The sequence below is a fragment of the Amborella trichopoda genome, chromosome 2 (genome assembly GCF_054954075.1).
Source record: "Amborella trichopoda isolate Santa Cruz 75 chromosome 2, AtrichopodaSantaCruz75HAP2 v2.0, whole genome shotgun sequence".
Classification (NCBI taxonomy): domain Eukaryota; kingdom Viridiplantae; phylum Streptophyta; class Magnoliopsida; order Amborellales; family Amborellaceae; genus Amborella; species Amborella trichopoda.
The window spans coordinates 67465661-67484586 of NC_142337.1; the positions used below are offsets into that span (position 1 = coordinate 67465661).

Sequence of the window (18926 nt, forward strand, 5' to 3'; positions counted from 1 at the left end):
TACTATATTAATTGTTACTCTGATTGCATTTTGGCTTTCATGTTTGGTTGACTTGTACTTGTAACAAGAACAAAGAATCATTGGACAGAAGTTATTGGTTCTATAATGTGAATTGTCTCTACGTAAGTTCTGTCATTTGAGGCCATGAGTTGTAATTTTATGTCCTCCATTGTCCTCTTTCATGTGCCCACAGGCAATTGCCTTTTCGTCATGCATTCAGGATTCTTGGCCCGTTCTTGTTCTCACTCCATCATCCTTGCGTTTACATTGGGCTACTGTAAGCAGTTTACTTAATATATCCCTTTTACATGCATTGTTAAATTTTCAGTCTTGAAGTAATTTGAGATAGTGTTCATGCGGCAAACGCTTTGGTAGCTCATGTCTAATTGAAGTTATTTTTGCAGATGATTAACCAGTGGCTGAATATCCCTCCGTCGGACATCCTGGCATGTTTCTTTCGAGCTATTTGTGGATTGATCCATATAGTTCATTTGCCGTGAATTACTAAATTGTTTGCTGGTCATTTTTTTTCACAAGTATAAATAATGTTTTATTCTGACGTAGCAATTCTCCAAAATCTAGCAGACACAGAAAGCACTGAAACTCTCCCCCTTTTTCTTTAGTTCAATATAATCGGCATATGTACATTTGCTCTATCCGTGCTTGTGCATCCATGTAGCGATTGGTGTCAAATGTTGTGATTGTTAGCTCTGGTATGTTCTTTATGCAGGTGGTCTTGTCCCAGTTTGGTGGATCAAACAGAGCTGGTTTTAAAATAGTTCATTCAATTTCCAAGGGGTCTATACAGCTGGATGGTGTCTTCAACATAATTTCTTATGATATGGTTACTAAGTTACAACATGTGCTGCTTGCTTCTAAATTCAAGGTAATCTTGTCTTGTATGTTTGGTTCCGGAATTAGGCCCATCATTGGGGTCCTTCATGTCTTCATGACCTTGGAATTGCTGTTGATGTAATACATAATATAATAGATAGTCATATCAAGGAACTGAGTCCAACAAGTGGTGGGTTTGTACATTTTAACTTCTGTAAAAAATATCGAATGCCAACATGTGCCTTTAGCATGTCCAATTCTGGCTGACTGGATGGCTTGCTAAGTTCAATCTATCACCTCATATATATAGCGCGCTTCTGATCATTATCCCCCAAAAGTACTTCAGCTCTTGGTCCAATTATATTTATGGTATCATGTCCTTTCAGGAGATCTATAAACCTGTGTCCCATCAACCTTTCCCTCATGATGCCATTGCCATCATTTTTTAATGTACTCAGCAATATATGAAAGCCAGGGGCAAATTCTTGGACAACTAGCTCCTTGTTCTTTGTAAACATTATCTTTGAACTGTAAAGCATAGTAATGACTCTCTATCTAGACTTGTCCAAGAAAAAAAGAAAAGAAAGACTTTGTAGACTTGTCTCCAGACTCTATCAACTGCGAAATTGCTTATCAACTCATTGGTTTGTATCTCAACATTAAAGAGCAAAACCATTCCTTACTCTCTTTGCTTTCTACTACATTTGTAACATGTGTTCCTTGTACAATAATGAGGAATGGTATGTGTACTACATGGTGCCTTTAGTTTCCCCTCTTTTCATTGGTTTATTCTTGATTGCTAGCATTATTTGAAGTGAGATTGGGATTACATGCAACGAAAACAAAGTTGATTGATTGTTTAGTGGAGTTGCGTCTTGGCACCTGGCAGCAATTTGGGATTGGAAATGAGTACAAACCAATTCGGTTTTATCTAGGGAAGTCAACAATTGATTGAGAAGTTTAGGGCGAAGGGAAAAGACTTCCACATGGTCTTTATTGATCTAGAGAAAGCTTATGATGGAATACCTCGAGATTTGATTTGGTGGGTGTTGGAAAAAAAAAGTGTCTCTAGACACTTCATTGACTTGGTGAGAAATATGTACGATGGAACGCTAACTAGTGTACGAACAACTAGTGGAGAGACGAGTGAGTTTTCAGTGCCAATAGATCTACATCAGGGGTCAACATTGAGCTCATACCTTTTCGTCTTAATTATGGACGATTTAAATAGGCACCTACAAGATGAGGTACCGTGGTGCATGTTGTTCGTAGATGACATAGTTTTGATCAATGAGACTAGAAATGGCGTCAACACAAAGTTAGAACTTTTGAGGGATGCTCTAGAATCTAATGATCTTAAAATCAGCCTGACTAAGACCGAGTATATGGAATGCAAGTTTAGTAATAATCAGAGTAGAGGTGAGGAAGTAGTTAGATTGATGGTCAGAAAATACCAAAAAGAGTGCATTTTCGATATCTTGGGTCGATAATCCAGGAAAGTGGAAAGATTGGGGAAGATGTCTCACATAGAATTAGAGCTGGGTGGGCGAAGTGGAGATATGCAACCTGAATTTTATGTGATAGCCGCATACCAATGAAGCTGAAGAGCAAGTTCTACAGGGCAGCTGTGAGACTAGGTTTGCTCAATGGGACGGAATGTTGGTGGATCAAAAAATAACGTACTTATAGAATGATTGTAGCAGAGATGAGGATGTTGAGATGGATGAGTGGCAAGACAAGAAGGGATAAAATTCGTTTTCGAATACATTCGAGAAAATTTAGGTATGGCACCAATAGGCGATAACATGAGAGAGAGTAGACTTACGATGTGTGGTGCCGACTAAATACAGCTCCTGTTAGGTGGTGCGAGTTAGTTCAAGTGAAAGGCTCAAAAATGGTAAGGGGTAGGCTCAAAAGGGTATGGTTGGAAGTAGTGAGAAAACATATGGGGATTTATGGCCTCACTGAGGGTATGACCCTTAATAGAGCAGAATGACGGACCGGGAGCATTATAGCCGACCCCAATTAGTTTGGAAAAGGCTTTGATGATGATGATGATACTATGAGGTCATTTATCTTTGTTATAGGAGGTCACAATTATTTCTAGCTGTTAAATATCAAATTAGAATTCTTACGCCTGTGTCACAAAGTTTGATTTTTGAAAGTTTCAACTCTAGTGAATGCAAGTCTTACAACCACCCGATTTAAAATCTGACAAACGAGAGTGATTGTCACCTTCTTATACGAAAAGTGAATGGTCTCTTTGTATACTTCTCAATAAAAAGAATGTTAAAGGATTTCACTCTTCTCTTGCTGAGTTTACTACATTTGCCATTGCACTATTGTTAACATGAAATGAAATCATGGGTGCTGCATTCTTTTTGTATCATTCGTGGCAATCAAGGTCAGAAAACTTGGTCTTACTGCGAAACACGGGGCCTGCCTAGAGCGAGATAGCTCGGCGAATACCTTGTTGACTTGCTGTGTTTGGTCAACTTGTCTAAATAGGCCAGAAGAAATCCCAATAATTTGGAAAAGGTCATTTTAAAATAAGAAAAAACTAGAAAAGTCATCAAAAGTATCTGCAATTTGGGAAATTGAATTTATGAATATAAAAATGTCGTGAAACGTCTGTAAAATCAGCTATGTATGATTTTAATTTGTAAAAGTGAAACCCAAAATTTTGAGGTCGATCATGAAATTTTTGCACTCAGTGCAAATCGATACCTCCTATATTTGTCAAAGAGTTCTGAAGCACCCCAAATTGAAATTCCCAAATTAGATTTGGGATTCCAGTTCAGATCTAGGATATCATAACACTTGAAATTTTTGGTGAATAGTAAATCCAAAAAATGGAACCTGAGATTTTTGTCCCATGATTTGATGAAGAACCCAAAAACAGGTTTACGAAACAATTTTCATATAGGATTGACTGACAATTGTGAAGAAATCACAACTTTCTGAATTTGGACCAAACCTAGGTCAATTGATAGATAATGCAAAAACGAGCTTACAGCGAAAAGTTGGGCTTGATTGGATGCTTCAATGAAGAGAAATAAGGAAAATAGGGGTTCTGTTCCACTATAGGACTTGGTGAATTCTGACTGACTCTGTGAGTCAATCAAGAACTATGCTGGTACTCCTGTGAGTTGCTAAAGTTGCTGGAGAACTTTAGCAGCCCAATGCACCTGAGTTGGGGAGGGTTACAGGCTTGGCAGGGTGCCAAGGCTGATTGTCTTGGCCAAGTCTGAGTGGACTCGGCTGAGTTCTCTTAACTTTGGTGGCAATTTGCTGTGTGTTAGACACTCTAGCCCTGTCCATCATCTTATCAAACAATCCAATTCGTGATTTCACATTTCTTTCATGTACAGATAATCAACTTGTTGCATAAACATACTTTCAACAGGCTTCTTGCCAAATCTTCAACAGGCTTCTCGCAAATCTTGGCCACCCATCCAAATGTTCAACATTGCTGGAACCCATTTCTTCTAGGAATGTCTTTTGTTGCCTGATACTCCTCTGTCTTGTGTAATTTTTTTTTTTTCAAAAGTGACTCTTAATTCATGAAAATTTTATGTCCCTTCTCCCTGACCGATCTGCCATATTTCCTCATCTTCCATGACTATTCCAGGGCATTGTACTTGGTACAATGCCTGCTTGATAAGACCACCTCACGGCATATTTAGAAAGAGGATCCTCGTCCTCCTTTTCGTCTATTTCCCTAAGTGGATGTTCTTCCTTGATCTTTCATAGCTTCTTTGGGATCAGGTATGAGTTTATGCTTCGGGCCCTTTTTGCAAGGTCTTCTGAAGGAAAGTAGCCACCTATGCAAGTCCCTGATGCTCCATTCCAAGTTAGAAAGCTTGTAGGTGGGTTAGATCTCTGCGGGGTCTCAAGTCTTGTCAACTTTGGCAGGGTTGGTAAAGCACAACTATGTTTTGGGTTGGCGGGGGGGGGGGGGGGGGTTCGTCAAGGTTACAATTTGATAAAACTTCGTTCAATATTCTAAGTCGTGGATTGTTTAAGCTGTTTCAACTCAGGTGGGTCATGATTCCATTTTCAGTTTTTAATCTGGTGTCTTCAGGAGTGTCAATGAAGTCGTTCTACCATCCACCTTCTTGGGAAACACTTTGCCTAAGTAGTACTTGTCTCACATTTAATGTGTTGTGTAATATGTAGGAAACATGTCAACAAGACTGTCTTATTGGAGAACAGCTTTCTAGAGGCAGTTTTTCTTAGAGTGTTGGTGTAGCTGGGGTTTTCTGGAGGATAATTTTATTATTTGAAAGTTATGACCCCAATTTTTTCAATGAGTCGTTATCTTCCTTTCTCACATTTCCTTTTCTTTAGATTGTTATTGCAGATGAGTCACACTTCTTGAAGAACCCCCAAGCCAAAAGGACAAGTGCTTGTCTTCCAATTCTGCAGGTTACCTTTTTTTAACTATGTATAGCCATTGAAATAAGAGTATTTATATCCTGATTTGCTAATTAATTTTTTCAGAGAGCTCGACATGTGGTTCTTTTAACTGGCACTCCAGCATTATCTCGACCAATTGAGCTGTTCAAACAGGTTTTATTTAGCATTCTTTTTGAACTCTTTTTGAACTATCAGCATGATTGCCGCTGTAGTAGTTATGGTGAAGTTTCTTTTTCGTAATGGTTGGTCAATTAATATTGATCTGCTTCCTATTGCAGTTAGAAGCTCTATATCCTGATGTATACAATAATGTACATGAATATGGTCAGAGATATTGCAAGGGTGTAAGTTTTGGACTTTTTTGGTTTATGTTGTCTTTGTTCTTACGATGACTTGCATATGTGGTTATGGACGGGGATGGTCTATATGATTTGGGAAGGCTGAATTTGCAGGGTATATTTGGATTGTATCAAGGAGCAAGCAACCATGACGAGCTGCATAATTTAATAAAAGCAACTGTTATGTTCCGCAGGCTTAAAAAGGATGTGCTTTCTCAACTTCCTGTAAAACGTAGGCAGCAGGTAGCTTCATCATACTCATAATCTAGATGTTCAGTTACATCAACTGGCTATTGTAGGGACTGTGATGTTGTGCTATCTGCATTGCCATCTATTATATGATATGGATCTAGAATGTACTGGCAAAACTTTTTTGGGGGCAAAATGGAAGAGTTTGCTTCCTCAGCTAGTGGCATTGGTAATGATTCAGTCCATGTAGAGTAACTACCCTAATAGTTAGGAACACATTGCATATTTATTCTACGTAATATTCCTTTCAACAAGTTCCATAATATTCCTTTCAACAAGTTCCATAGTGGGTCATTTATGTCCTAGCATTTTCCATCTAAAGACAGTAGAGCCCTGTTTTGACCCATAACTTCTGGTGGACTTTCTTTTAAGGAAAAAGTTTATATAAGGGTGAGGCTCTAAACAATCAAATTAGGGCGCACCTCAAAAATTTCACTAGAAGAGGTTGTTTTGATGCCCAAATATGCTCAAATTGATCATCTCGACCTCAAGATGCATGGATATGAGAAAAAAATGGATTTCAAGTTTTGGAGATAGTGCATCTTGTAATACATTTTTGGACTGTCAGTTTTCAAGATTTTCAAGTTTTCATAGATCTGCTCGATCTTATCCTATTTTTTAAGTCGTAAATTTTATAATTAAAGATAAACATATATTTTAAGGCTGTCAAAAAGATTTCCGGTATTGAAACCACATTTCTTGACACTATTTGAAGGTGCACTTTACTTTGATTATTTAGAGCCTCGGCTTTATACAAACCATATCTTTCTTTTAAATCTCGATCGCTGGATATTTTTTCTTCTGGAGGAAGTTTTTATGGTAAGAATTGTTTTATTTCTTGGTCCACAGAATATTCAGTTTGTGTTTTTTTTTTTTTAATTTCTGTTGAGCATTGTGTTGATTCTTGTATCGTTATGCGGCTGTTTACACAGGGCGTTTTCGAGTGGGTTTTACTGAATTTGCATTTAATGGGTCTTAACTAGCTTACTTATTGTAGGTATTTTTGGATTTGGATGAGAAGGAAATGAAGCAAATCCGTGCTCTGTTTCGGGAGGTAAGGACAATTGAGGTTTATGGCACTTCTATTTCTTCCATGTGTCTCTTAGTTCTTCTCAATATTAGTGTTTCACGTTACGATCAAAACCTTAAAAGTAAAATATCATTAGACTCATAAAATATTGATGTATCTTGTTGCTCAGACTGGTTGAACAATGTTTGACCATTTTTTAATATATTTCGTAATTTACACTATTGTTACTATTTTTCTTGATTCCTTTCAAATATAAGTCCATTTGGTTAGACTGGTTTTGACTAGACGGGCCCCTCCCCGGTCTTGTGGCTGGTCCAATCTTGATAACACTTGTTTCAATAAAGTGCTTTGAAATTCTTCATATGTCCTTATTAGGGGCTACAATGTCTGGTACATGACTGTGGTTCTCTATGCATTTTCTTATCTATTGTTCACTTGGAAAGATGCTATGGAAAGAAGACAAGAATGAAGGGTAACTGAAATTTTAGTGCCTATCTGGATTACAGGAAGTTTTATCACGAGTAGGCTATTTTGTATAAGATTAATGAATTCTGCAACGTCTTTTTTTTTTTTGTTTGTTTGTTTAAATTATCTTTCTGGTTGGTACCCCATATTCTATATAATATTAATTTGTTAGTTGTTTTGGCATTTAAAACTCTACATTTTGAAAAGCATCCTTGGTCCGCACCCTCAAAGCTCCATTCCCTTGCATTTCTGAACACCCGTCTTTCTCTAGTTCTTCTCTTTCATTCTGAAACTATTGATATCTCTACATCAAATATGGCCCTTTTCTCCTAGAACCCAACATAATTTCTTTGACATACTTCTTCAAATGTTAGCACACTAGTACATCAAATCCTTCCTCTACTCCCATCTTTCTCCTAAAAACACATTAAAAAGCCCTAGCTTTGGCAACCAGCATCATCACAGAAACCCTAAAAGCTTACCCTGCTTCTGGTGAACAGCTGCTATAGACCATCTTTGGTTGAGCTTCTCTTCAAATGAACTTTCCAGTCCTTTAGGTTATGTTTTTGTAATCATTGACATGGTGCTTGGCTATGTTGGGATCTAATTCCCTTAAGCATCCGAATTCAGACCAATTAAAATCCAACAAAATCCTATTAATTTACTGCAACCCATCAAAATTTCATGCAATTTCGAACAAATAAAATGCAATTTCTCCCCAATGTAACTGAAACGCCACCTCCAAACCCCTGAAAATCCTAATCCTATGTGACCAAGCCCTAATTCTCTGCAGCTCTGCCAAAATCTAGAGAGACCAACCTGATCATCTCAAAAGGGGGGATATGGGGCATGCGAAAATTGCCTGCATGCCTGCTCTATCTCAAGCTCGATGAGTAGGGCTTCATTATCTGGGTCTGAAAATACAAGTTCAGCATTCTCAAAAAAAAAAGAAATGGTATGATCTAATGAGGGAAGGAAGAAGTGATGATGACCAGAAATTGCAGTTTTCTGGTGAGTTGATGGATTTCCCTTGCAGGTTTTGTACGCGGGGAGTGGTGGGGCGTGGGAAGGGGGGGAGGGGTGGGAAGGAGGTTTATATCAAGTGTTTTTGGTGCATCCAAACACGCGCTTAATATTTTATGTGGTGGTGATAGCAATTAGTATAAATATTAGTTGTTCATTTTTTGAGAAACAGGGAATAGGGGTAGGTTGTTTTTACTTGACTGTCTTCCAACGGGATTGTTTATAGCTTGACATTATTTCTGGGTAGACCATCAGTTGTGGACCCAACATGTCTAGTTTAAGGGGAGGTGTGGTGTTTTGCAAAATAGTCTGTAGTTGCACTCTTGGTGAGGTGATGTTTACATTTTTTACCCTTTTAGGCTCTAGTCTTAATTTGTTAACTGTGACTGGTTCATGGGGTTGCATTCCTCATAGATTTGATGAACTTCAGATTCATCTTGAGTTTCTGTACCATCACTTGGGGACTTTTCTTTTCCAAAGTGGAAACTTTTGTTTCCCCATTGAGGAACTTTTCATTATCAGATTTGTTGGTATGTCAATTGGCATGTGTGTGATGTGGTTGCATTGTCCTCGGGTGAGAAGATCTACTCTCACTGCTTTAACTATGAAAAAGCAGGTGCTCATTTTCATTCAGGTTAGTTGGACTTTTACTGGCAGTAGGACCTATTATGAGCATCTTATTGGTATGATGTACGAGATGCAATTTGATGGATGTGCCAATTCATTTTCCTATCTTTAAAATTTGAGGTTTCTCATTTGGTGTGTGTTAACATGTATCTACCTTTTGCAGTTGGAGATGGTGAAAAACAAAATTAAGGCTTGCACATCCCAGGAAGAGGTTGACACCCTCAAGTTTTCGGAAAAGCAACTCATCAACAAGGTTAAACTCTATACAGATTTAAATGCTAACATATTTAATTCCAGCATGTAGTATTTGTGTCGCTTTGTTGATGATAATGATTCATATGTTTCTTTGTGCTAAAGTTCTTGATCTTATTGTAATAGGAGGTCTCTCTATTTTGATGCATCATATATGTTTGGAAATACTCTTGTTGAATAATGGCACAAGAAAAAAAGAGGTCTGCAAGTTGGTAGGCACCAAAGTAGCCATCTAACCATCTCTCTTTCTCTCTCTCAGATATGTGTTTACGTGCCTGTGCCTGCCATAGGATCCATAGTTGATACCTGTATGCATATTCTCATTTGACTAACAGAGTTAATGACGAATCGTCTTGTGTTATTGGAACTATTTGCATAGTGCTATGTTTGTTATGTTCAAAGTCCTTCTATCTAAGTTCTTTTGTCTTCCCCTTTCTTCCCCATTCCTTTCATCTTCTCATTTCCTTTCACTTCCCCTTTCCTTTCAAAAAGGAAAAAATAAAACAGGTAAAACCTAGCCTTTCATCTTCCCCTTTCTTTTCAAAATAAAAAAAAAAAGTAAACCCCAAACCTGTTGATGTTGATCTCGTCAAGGGTCCTTGGGACTGTTCGAATTAAACCCTAGGGTTGTTTCCTAGAGTTTTGTGGGCAGAAGGTCATGTGGATCTGCTGTTATTGTGGCGATGCTGTTGTGTGTTTTTTTTTGTCTTTCAAGATCAAGATATATAGAGATGTCGTGACCTGGTTCGATAATAGTAGTATGGTGATGCTTTGATGTATTTAATGTGGTGTTGCCCTAATTCGTTCAAGTATGAGAAGATGACCAGATGTGAATGATAAACATCTCTCTCCTCTTTAAGTGGTTTCTAACTTTGTACTGGGCTTGTGTTATCTACCGAAACTGTGGGGATACAAATCACCTTAGTAAAATTAAATGAGTCCAATTATGTTCTATGGGCTCAATCTGTCATGGTATCCCTTGGGGCAAGCGGGAAACTGACATACTTGACTGAGGACATGCGTAGTATATCTGATAGTGGATATGAAGAGTGGATGAGGGAGAATTATATAATCATGATCTGGTTGTGGAGTAGTCACCCAATAAAGTGCCATTATGATGTTCTATATATAACTAAAGAAATTTAGGACACTTTGAAATCAACATATTCATCAGATAAAAATATCTCATGGGTATATGAGCTGTTTGAGAAAAATGTTTCAATTGCATCAGGGTAATAAGAGTGTGATTTAGTGTTATAGTTTCCTCAGGGTTGTGCGGGAAGTGTTGAATTCATAGCAGCCTATATCTGGTAATGTGGAATCACAGAAGAGAGCATGAAGAATTAAAGTTGCCAAATTTTTATCTGGCCTTAATTCATGGATAGATCTTGGCAAGCAGTGAACTCTCGTCTCTCAGGAATGTTTATGTGCTCATCTTCGTGTCAATATATTTGCTTCACCCACTCCTTAGGAGAGGCGATGGAGGTAGAGGTTGAGGATGTGGTCGTGACTCAAGAAGGGGCCGAGGTGTAGGTTAGGGGTCGAGGAACTTGCAAGTGTCCGCATTGTTGGGGTACAAATTATATAGTCGATAAGTGTTGGGACAAGGTTGGTAAGCTTGCTTAGGCAAATCAGGCTACTTACACTTCTGAGAGTCATGACCTTTGTCAGAATGGGCCCCATGATGGCCCACAACAGTCGGATTCTACTGGTGACTCTGTTGTGCTTTCCAAAGATGAACATAATGAACTTATTAAACAAGTACAGCTGTCTTTGGTTCCCTCTTCCTCTTCTATTGTCACCCTTGCCAATTGAGGTACATCTGGGCTTCTTGCCTCTTAGAAACCTACTCCCTACGTTATTGACTCAGGAGCCTCTGATCACATAACTTGTGAGTCCATTGTTTTTGTATCTCTAAACTAGTTTAATCATAATTCCTCTTTTGCCCTAGCTGATGGATCGTTGTCCAATGGGTCAGGGCAACGTATAGTTATTCTTGCTTCTTCCCTTTCTGTCATCTATAATAAATGTTCCAAAGTTCCCTTTCAGTTTATTATCAATGAGCAAATTAGCCAAATCTCTTCATTGTTCTATAACCTTTTATCCTTCCTCTTGTGTCATTTGGGATCTAAAGACATAGCAGACGATTGGTGCCCGGTATGAGTCGGGCAGCCTATACTACTTGGATCATAACTTGATTGGTGCTGCTTTTCACTCTGCTGATATCCTCAAATAGTCTCACATGTTCACTCACAGACACACATGGACCTGTGTACTCTCGCTTGACATATAAGAAGAAAATGAAGAAGATTACCTCCAAGTGGTCGATGTGAGGCCCCCCTCTCTCTAATGGACTCATATTATATCTCTCTCTGCATACAAAAAGAAACAAAAATAAGAACATGCCCTCCAAGTTTTCGATGCGAGACCCCTCTCTCACACGTAGGGTCCATATGCTCTCTTACATACACATACATGCATATCTACATAACTACATATACACATAAACAGAGGCCCCCCAAACCCCCCACACCCACCCCCCTCACCTGACGCCCCCCAAGGACTTTTTGGGTGGGCACATATATGCAAATACACATAAACAGATGCTCCCCGAACCCCCCCACACCAACCCCCCTCCCCTGACACCCCCTAAGGGTTTTTGGGCGCCCGCCTAGGTGGCTACCTTTGTGTTTTTTAACATTAGGTATTGGCAATAATATGCTAGAATCTCCAGGCTGTCAAGTGTGTCTTTCTCAGGTAGTCATGCTTCGTGAAAGGTTATCATTGTTATCATCCCTGTTTATAAAAGAAATTGTTTGTTCTGATGTTAAATTTTTGTAAAAGACTCCTTAGTTTTTAGAAGCGAATCATGTGCTTGATAAAAATGTTTTTTGTCTTGCTGGAGAGGTCTCAAAATTCCTTGCCTTCTATGAAGAGGATTCATAATCCTGTTGATACTTCTTCACCCCAATTACCTGACTCCACTGAATCTAGTACATCTACGTGTTATGGTGTTTCTTAGAAGCAGGCCATAAATGTTTACACCAGAAGGAAATGCATGGGCATCCTCAACCAACTCAACACTACTCAATCATCATCTTTGTCTACCGATCCACTTCCTTCTTGTGATGATGATGTTCGTATTGCCATCTGTAAAAGTATCAGATGGTATACAACATCTGATTGCACATTTTATTACCTTTACAAATTTGTCTCCATCATATCAAAGTTTTTCTTTTGCCTTTTCATCTAATTCTATTCCTAAGGCCTATCAAGATTCAAGAAGCACTTTCTCAGTGGAAGAGAGTAATGGAAGAGATGGATGCACTTCGTTCATGTGATCAAAGTTTTGCTTTAGTTGTCATGTTGATGATATTGTTGTCACTGACAATAATTAAGATGTAATCAATCATTTGAAGAGACATCTAAAACAATATGTGCAAATAAAGGATTTAGGCCAGCTAAGGTATTTTCTCGGAATTGAAGTAGCCCGATCAAACCATGGCATTAGTTTGTCTCAAAGAAAATATGTGACTGATTGTTGATAGAGATTAAATCTTGGGTGACCAAATTATTACGTGATCAAGGGGAGTTGTTTGAGGATCCAGGAAGGTACAAAAGATTGGTAGGCATGGTGATTTATCTGATCATCACGAGGCCTGATATTGCTTTTGCAGTAAGTGTTGCGAGTTAGTTTATGCATTCTTCAAGGATTCATCTTTGGGATGCTATTCATAAATTTTAAGGCATCGAAAGGGCGCCCTAGGTCGAGGTTTGAGTTACATGCTAAATAATCATTTAGCCATTGAAAGTTCCTCAGATGCTGATTGGGTTAGTTCACCATCTAGCAAGCGGCTCTATCACATTTATTGTACATAAAGCTTAACATGGAAAAGTAAGAAGCAAATTGTTGTGGCAAGATCTAGTTTAGAGGCTGGATATAGAGCAATGACACATGCTACATGTGAATGATATGGATGAAAACACTGATGTAGGAGATCGGGTTTACTGTTGTTGAACCTATGAAGATGTATTATGATAATAAAGCTACCACTTATGTAGCCAATAATTTAATGTTTAATGAAAGGACAAAGCATATTGAAGTAGATTGTCATTTTATCCAGTAAAAAGTGTCTAGTAAGTAGGTGTCTACTCCATATATAAAATCTGATGTTGTGCTTTCCGACATCTTCACCAAAGGTCTTGGTCGTAATATGTTCTAAACAATTTGCTCCAAGCTGGGCAGCAGTGACATTTATGCTTTAGCTTGAGTGGGAGTATTGAAAGTCCTCTTATCCAAGTTCTAGGACCTAAGGGTCCTTTCATATTTTGTATGAGCAACTCTGTCGTTTCATATTTTTTTAATAATATACAAGTGGTTTAAGAGGTGCCTGAGGGGTTAGTTTGAACCTCATGTCATTCTCCTCTCTCACTCGTCTCTCATATCTCTCTCTTCTCTCTCACGTCTGACATCTCTCTCTCTTCTCTCTCACATCTCTGATATCTCTCTACTTATTATTCTCTTTTCTTTTTTCACTCTCTAGATTCTCTGACATGGTACAATAAACTATGACAAAAGGTTATCGGACTTTGAGTGTTTATGTAGTAATGACTAGGGCTATTGCATGGATTTTGTATTTGTAATGAAGATACCAAAACATTTTATGGCATTCATGAAAATCTTATTTCTTTTTCTTGTTCCAGATCTTCAATGATTCAGCAGAAGCCAAAATTCCGGCAGTTTTGGATTATTTGGAAACTATTGTTGAGGTAACCATTTCAGGTGTAACATCATTCAAGTTTCATATTTATCTATGATTTGCAATTTTCACATTTGTATTCTTGATGGGCATATTCTTAACTTCAAGTCGTCAAACTAATGTGGAGGAATATATTGGTTTAGATTTCTTATTTAAGCAACATGTAATTCACTACTTGAATGGTATATACATTTAGTACATTCTACGTAATGGGCGGACATATTAGGCAGATATGAGTTACCTCTCCTCTATTCACCTTGCTTGGCTAATGAATGAGTAATCCTGTTGGTATCCCTTTGGATATCACACAAGATGCGTCCAAATATATCCTTTATCTCAAATACTTTCCCAAAAACATGTAGAACCTTCAATGAAACAATTGTCTTGCAATGCACCCATCCACTGACATCTAAAACAGTTTCAAATATTGTATGTAATTAATGGGGTGCTACTTCCATTCTTTTGAAAGTTTGGCATTCTTGCTCCCATTATGTTGGGCATTTGTAATATATGTTGCTCATGTTAACCAAGTATTATCAATTGCAACAACAGTGTAGTTGATATGGGCATTTATTGCATGTTTTGCTCATTTGGAAGGATTGGTACTTGTTATTTCTTTGTCATTCTTTCTGAAAATGTATTTAGTTTGTATTATGACCCTGAATCCCTTAGGAAAATGCTAAACTGATTTCACTTTCTTATGAATTGGCAATGCTTGACTTTGTCTCTTTAGAGTTTGAGTTAAGAACTGCTAAAGAAACCTCTGTAGTGCAAGTTGACCCTTAGAATGTCTTACCCAAATTCGAAGCCAGGGCCCAGACCATATGGGCTTGTTCAACAATTAGAAATTTTTTGGTACTTGCTTGACAATATGGGATTGTTCAACAATTAGAAATTTTGACAATAGACGCCTGAATTTCCTAAATTCTAATAGCAAATTCTTACATTGGCAACTGGGAGTGCTTGTATTGGAAGTCCGCATTTATTATAAATGCTAGTTACTCAGGAGATTGGACATGGGTTCGCCTGAGTAATGACCATTATACAGATTAAAAAAAGCTTACAAAAATACAAAAGAAAGGGAAGGGGGCTTTGGCCACGTGCCCTGCCCCCTTGGCCCTCTCTCTCTCTCTCTATATATATATATATATATCTATATATATATATATATATATAAATATGGCAACATGTTTGGCCATGTCTCTCTCAGATCTCCCCCCCCCCCCCCCCTCCCTCCTGGCCGGCCGATTGCTCACTCTCAGATCTCTCTCTCTCTCTAACAGCTCTCTCTCTCTCTCCCTCATATCGATCTTTCTCTATCTCACAGATCCCTCTCTCCAGGGAGAGATGACAAAGGGGGCAGACTTCAGCCCTCTATAGCGACAGAGAGGAAGAGAGGGAGGAGAGAGAGGAATGAAAAGTGGGTAGAAATCAACCCCCTTTCTGAGAGAGAGAGAGAGAGCCACTGCCTGGTAGAGAGAGATGAAAGGGGTAGTGCCCCCATTCTAGTGAGAGAGAGAGAGAGAGCGATGGAGAAATATGGGGGGCATTGCCCTCCCCTTTATTCCATTAAGTGTTGTACCAAGGTACTTGATACAATTCACGTCAGCACAAGGCTGAGGCCAAGCAAAGTCCGAATGAACTTGGGCGAGTCTCAAAAGAATGGCTAAGATCGATAGCGTTTTAATGGTGAACTATAGCATTTTATGTAATATAGACCGTCCATTTTGTTAGGATATATATTATATAAATAGTATATATAATTTATCAAAAAATATATGAATATTATCGATAATATATTTATTATATTGTATATATAATATATAAATATCATATGTAATATATTATATATTATATACAATATATATTTATTATGTTATATATTATCAACATGTTCTTATTTCCTTTGCAATTAATGCAGGCAGGTTGTAAGTTCCTAATATTTGCTTATCATCAACCTATGATGGATGCAATTCATCAATTTCTTCTTGTAAGAGAATCCGAGTTTTATGTTCCCTTAAGACGAAATGATTTCCTTCTATTTCTTTTTTCTTGTTGGAACATTTTATTTCCTCTTAAGAGCTGCGTTTTGTTTATAGAAAAAGAATGTTGGTCTTATCCGAATTGATGGAAGTACCCCAACATCAACTCGGCAAGATTTGGTTACTCAATTTCAGGAGAAAGACAATGTCAAAGCCGCAGTGGTAAGGATAGGACTAACCCTTTTATGTATGATATCTTGATTTTCAATTGGTTATTTTGTTGTTATACACGATCTCTTATTGTGTGGTAAGATGTCTTGGAGCTGCATTCCGCCGATAGTTAAACTGAGTAGTTTCCCTGAAATTTGAGCAGAAGGTTTTGTACTTTTGATGGCTTATGGGTGGCTGATCATTGCTTAACATAATAAATTAAGTATTAAGAAAGAGAATAATACTGAGTTTGTTGTTTTTCCCAGATTTACCACTGAATTTTGATATAGCTTCAAAAAACTGCCAAATGGTTAATCTCCTTCTTTCAGCTAGAGTTTAATTGTAGTATAGGTATAGCAGACAACATACGGATGTGAATCATGCTACCAACTTCAGTTTCAGCCAAGGGGAAACCTTAAATCGCTGAAGTTTTACTTGCTCTAAACGTTAGCTTTTAGTCTCTGCTTGATTGAAGCATTTAGTCCATGTTTGTACCCAATTTTCATGACTGCAAATTTATTTGTGTTTTTTCTATATACAGTTATCTATAAAAGCAGGAGGAGTTGGATTAACGCTGACTGCTGCTAGCACTGTCATTTTTGCTGAGCTATCATGGACCCCAGGTGATATAATTCAAGCTGAAGATCGTGCTCACCGAATTGGTCAGGTAATACAAATAATGTTATCTTGGGGCAGAGTTAAAACCATAGAATAATATGAGAGCAAATGATAAAAACTGGCTATTAGGGGACTAGCTAAGCCTGTGAGAGAAGTGCTAGCGAGATTTCTAAACTGAAGGTTTGGGGAAATACTCCAGGTGTTTCTGCAATTCTTAGAAGCTGGACTATTTGCACAAATAATCTGTAGAAATCTGGGTGTAACATCGGACTTCTTTAAGTAGTATGGGTGAAAGTTGTGTAACTATGAATCCATTACATGATTGCCTTGGCATCAGGAGCTTTTTAATTAGTTAAGGAAAGCTTGGAAGAAGGGGACTATCCCTTTGATTTTTGAGATTTCCAAAGTTCTTATCAGAGTTAATGATGGTTTTTTTTTTTTTTTCTTTCCACGGTTTTTAGGGTTTCAGCATGGAGAACAATGACTTTGATGTGTAACCTCCACTTACCAAATCAAAAGGAATAAATAAAGTGCTCTGGGCATGGTCATTGTGTGTGTGTTTTTCTTTTATAAACTTTTATATTGGTTTTTGTCTTATTGCATGCTTTAGGTAGATGGTAAAATAGTTCAATGGAATCTCTAAGTGGTGTTCCAGTCTTCTTCAAATTAGGTGGTTGTGAGTGCGTCATTGGCTGGACTCAATGTTTAAAAAGAAATTTCTCAAACTTTGTGACGCCTCAAGCCATCCATTTTGAAAACTAATGGCTCGTAGTGACCTCCTCGTTAGAAAGATAAATGGTCTCATAGTATTTTTTCCTTTTTTCTAAACTTTTCCAGGCTAAGATATCAAAAGGCTTTCATATGCTAAACACACTGATATCGATGTGTAAGATAAAACACCGATTTTGCTTTAATTACTTTTGTTCCTTGGGATGCATTTCCAGGTATCATCTGTGAATATCTACTACTTGCTTGCCAATGACACAGTAGATGACATCATTTGGTAATTATACTTCCTTTAGTTTATCTTGATTGTATGTCTTGTTATACGTGTTGTGATTGCATTTTCTTCGCATTATTTGAACTGTATACTTTCTTTCTTGTGCTTATGGCTTTTATTTTGTTATATGTTGAACATGAAATGGTTAGTACTACTTTACTTAAACTTAGAAGCTTATTATTGAACTAATAATTCTCCTTAACCAAGTGTTAGGAATTATGCAATTGTGCAATTATCCCAGAATCGTGCATAGCATGATCACTATCATTTGTTAAAAAAATACCCCTAATCACTTTATGTTAATTATCTTTAGCTAGCTCAGAGACCTTCTAACTACACTAGTATACTAAATCTTCCTAAACACCATAAATTTATGGTTCATAACCATTACTAGAGGGGGACTCGTGTTGATGTGCTCTTGCATATTACCACAAAAGATGGCCTTTTCCAAGTCCATCTGAAATAATGCTTGTTTTTAGCTGCAGCCATTGGTATCACTATAGAATGTGTTTTATCTTTTTCTCCAGATCTTCTCCCCGTATTCTATGAAAATTTTTACGTATACCCAAGCCCACCAACCTAGCTTTCTGTGACTCCAACTGTCCATCTTATGTTTTTACCTTGTAAACCTATATGCAATCAATGGCTGTTCTCCTTTTGGAAAAATTCCTAATTTCGAGTCTAGCTTCAATCTGGTCATCCATAACCTTTTGCCAGATGCTTGTAGTGTTTCAGTTTCAGATACTTGTAGCATTTTATGGGTATGTTTTTCTTGAAGGAATGTTGGGCAGTCAAGAAACAACATACCCATAGAATGAGTGTTGTTGAGATGAGGATGTTGAGATGGATGAGTCAAAAGACAAGAAGGGATAGATTTTGAAATGAATACATTAAGGAGAATTTAGATGTGGCACCAATAGGCGATAAGATATGAGAACCTATACTTAGGTGGACTGGCCATATATGGTGCAGACTGCGCATAGCACCTGTTAGGAGGTGCGAGTTAGTTCAGGTGGAAGGCTCAAAAAAGGCAAGGGGTCGGCCCAAAAGGACATGGTTGGAAGTAGTAAGAAAAGATTTGGGACTCATGGCCTCATTGAGGGTATGACCCTTAATAGC

General features: G+C 37.8%; 1 protein-coding gene across 4 annotated transcripts in view; it reads left to right on the forward strand.

The window, feature by feature from the left end:
* The window catches only part of CHR18 (chromatin remodeling factor18), a 43297-nt gene that overhangs the window by 21262 nt on the left and 3109 nt on the right, over nucleotides 1-18926 (forward strand). For 2 of the 4 annotated variants that reach the window (XR_016050288.1, XR_016050289.1), the window contains exons 15-28: nucleotides 194-277; nucleotides 405-446; nucleotides 731-886; nucleotides 5185-5262; nucleotides 5338-5406; nucleotides 5532-5597; nucleotides 5786-5834; nucleotides 6838-6894; nucleotides 9149-9238; nucleotides 13942-14007; nucleotides 15919-15987; nucleotides 16097-16201; nucleotides 16731-16856; nucleotides 17752-17810. Coding sequence is in view for 2 of the 4 variants with exons in the window: in XM_020664791.2 (XP_020520450.1) it covers nucleotides 194-277; nucleotides 405-446; nucleotides 731-886; nucleotides 5185-5262; nucleotides 5338-5406; nucleotides 5532-5597; nucleotides 5706-5834; nucleotides 6838-6894; nucleotides 9149-9238; nucleotides 13942-14007; nucleotides 15919-15987; nucleotides 16097-16201; nucleotides 16731-16856; nucleotides 17752-17810 (1196 nt within the window). In the remaining 2 variants the exon portion in view is untranslated. Of the gene's footprint in view, nucleotides 1-193; nucleotides 278-404; nucleotides 447-730; nucleotides 887-5184; nucleotides 5263-5337; nucleotides 5407-5531; nucleotides 5598-5705; nucleotides 5835-6837; nucleotides 6895-9148; nucleotides 9239-13941; nucleotides 14008-15918; nucleotides 15988-16096; nucleotides 16202-16730; nucleotides 16857-17751; nucleotides 17811-18926 lie in introns of all 4 variants that reach the window. The other 2 variants (XM_020664791.2, XM_011623648.3) reach the window with 1 other exon arrangement.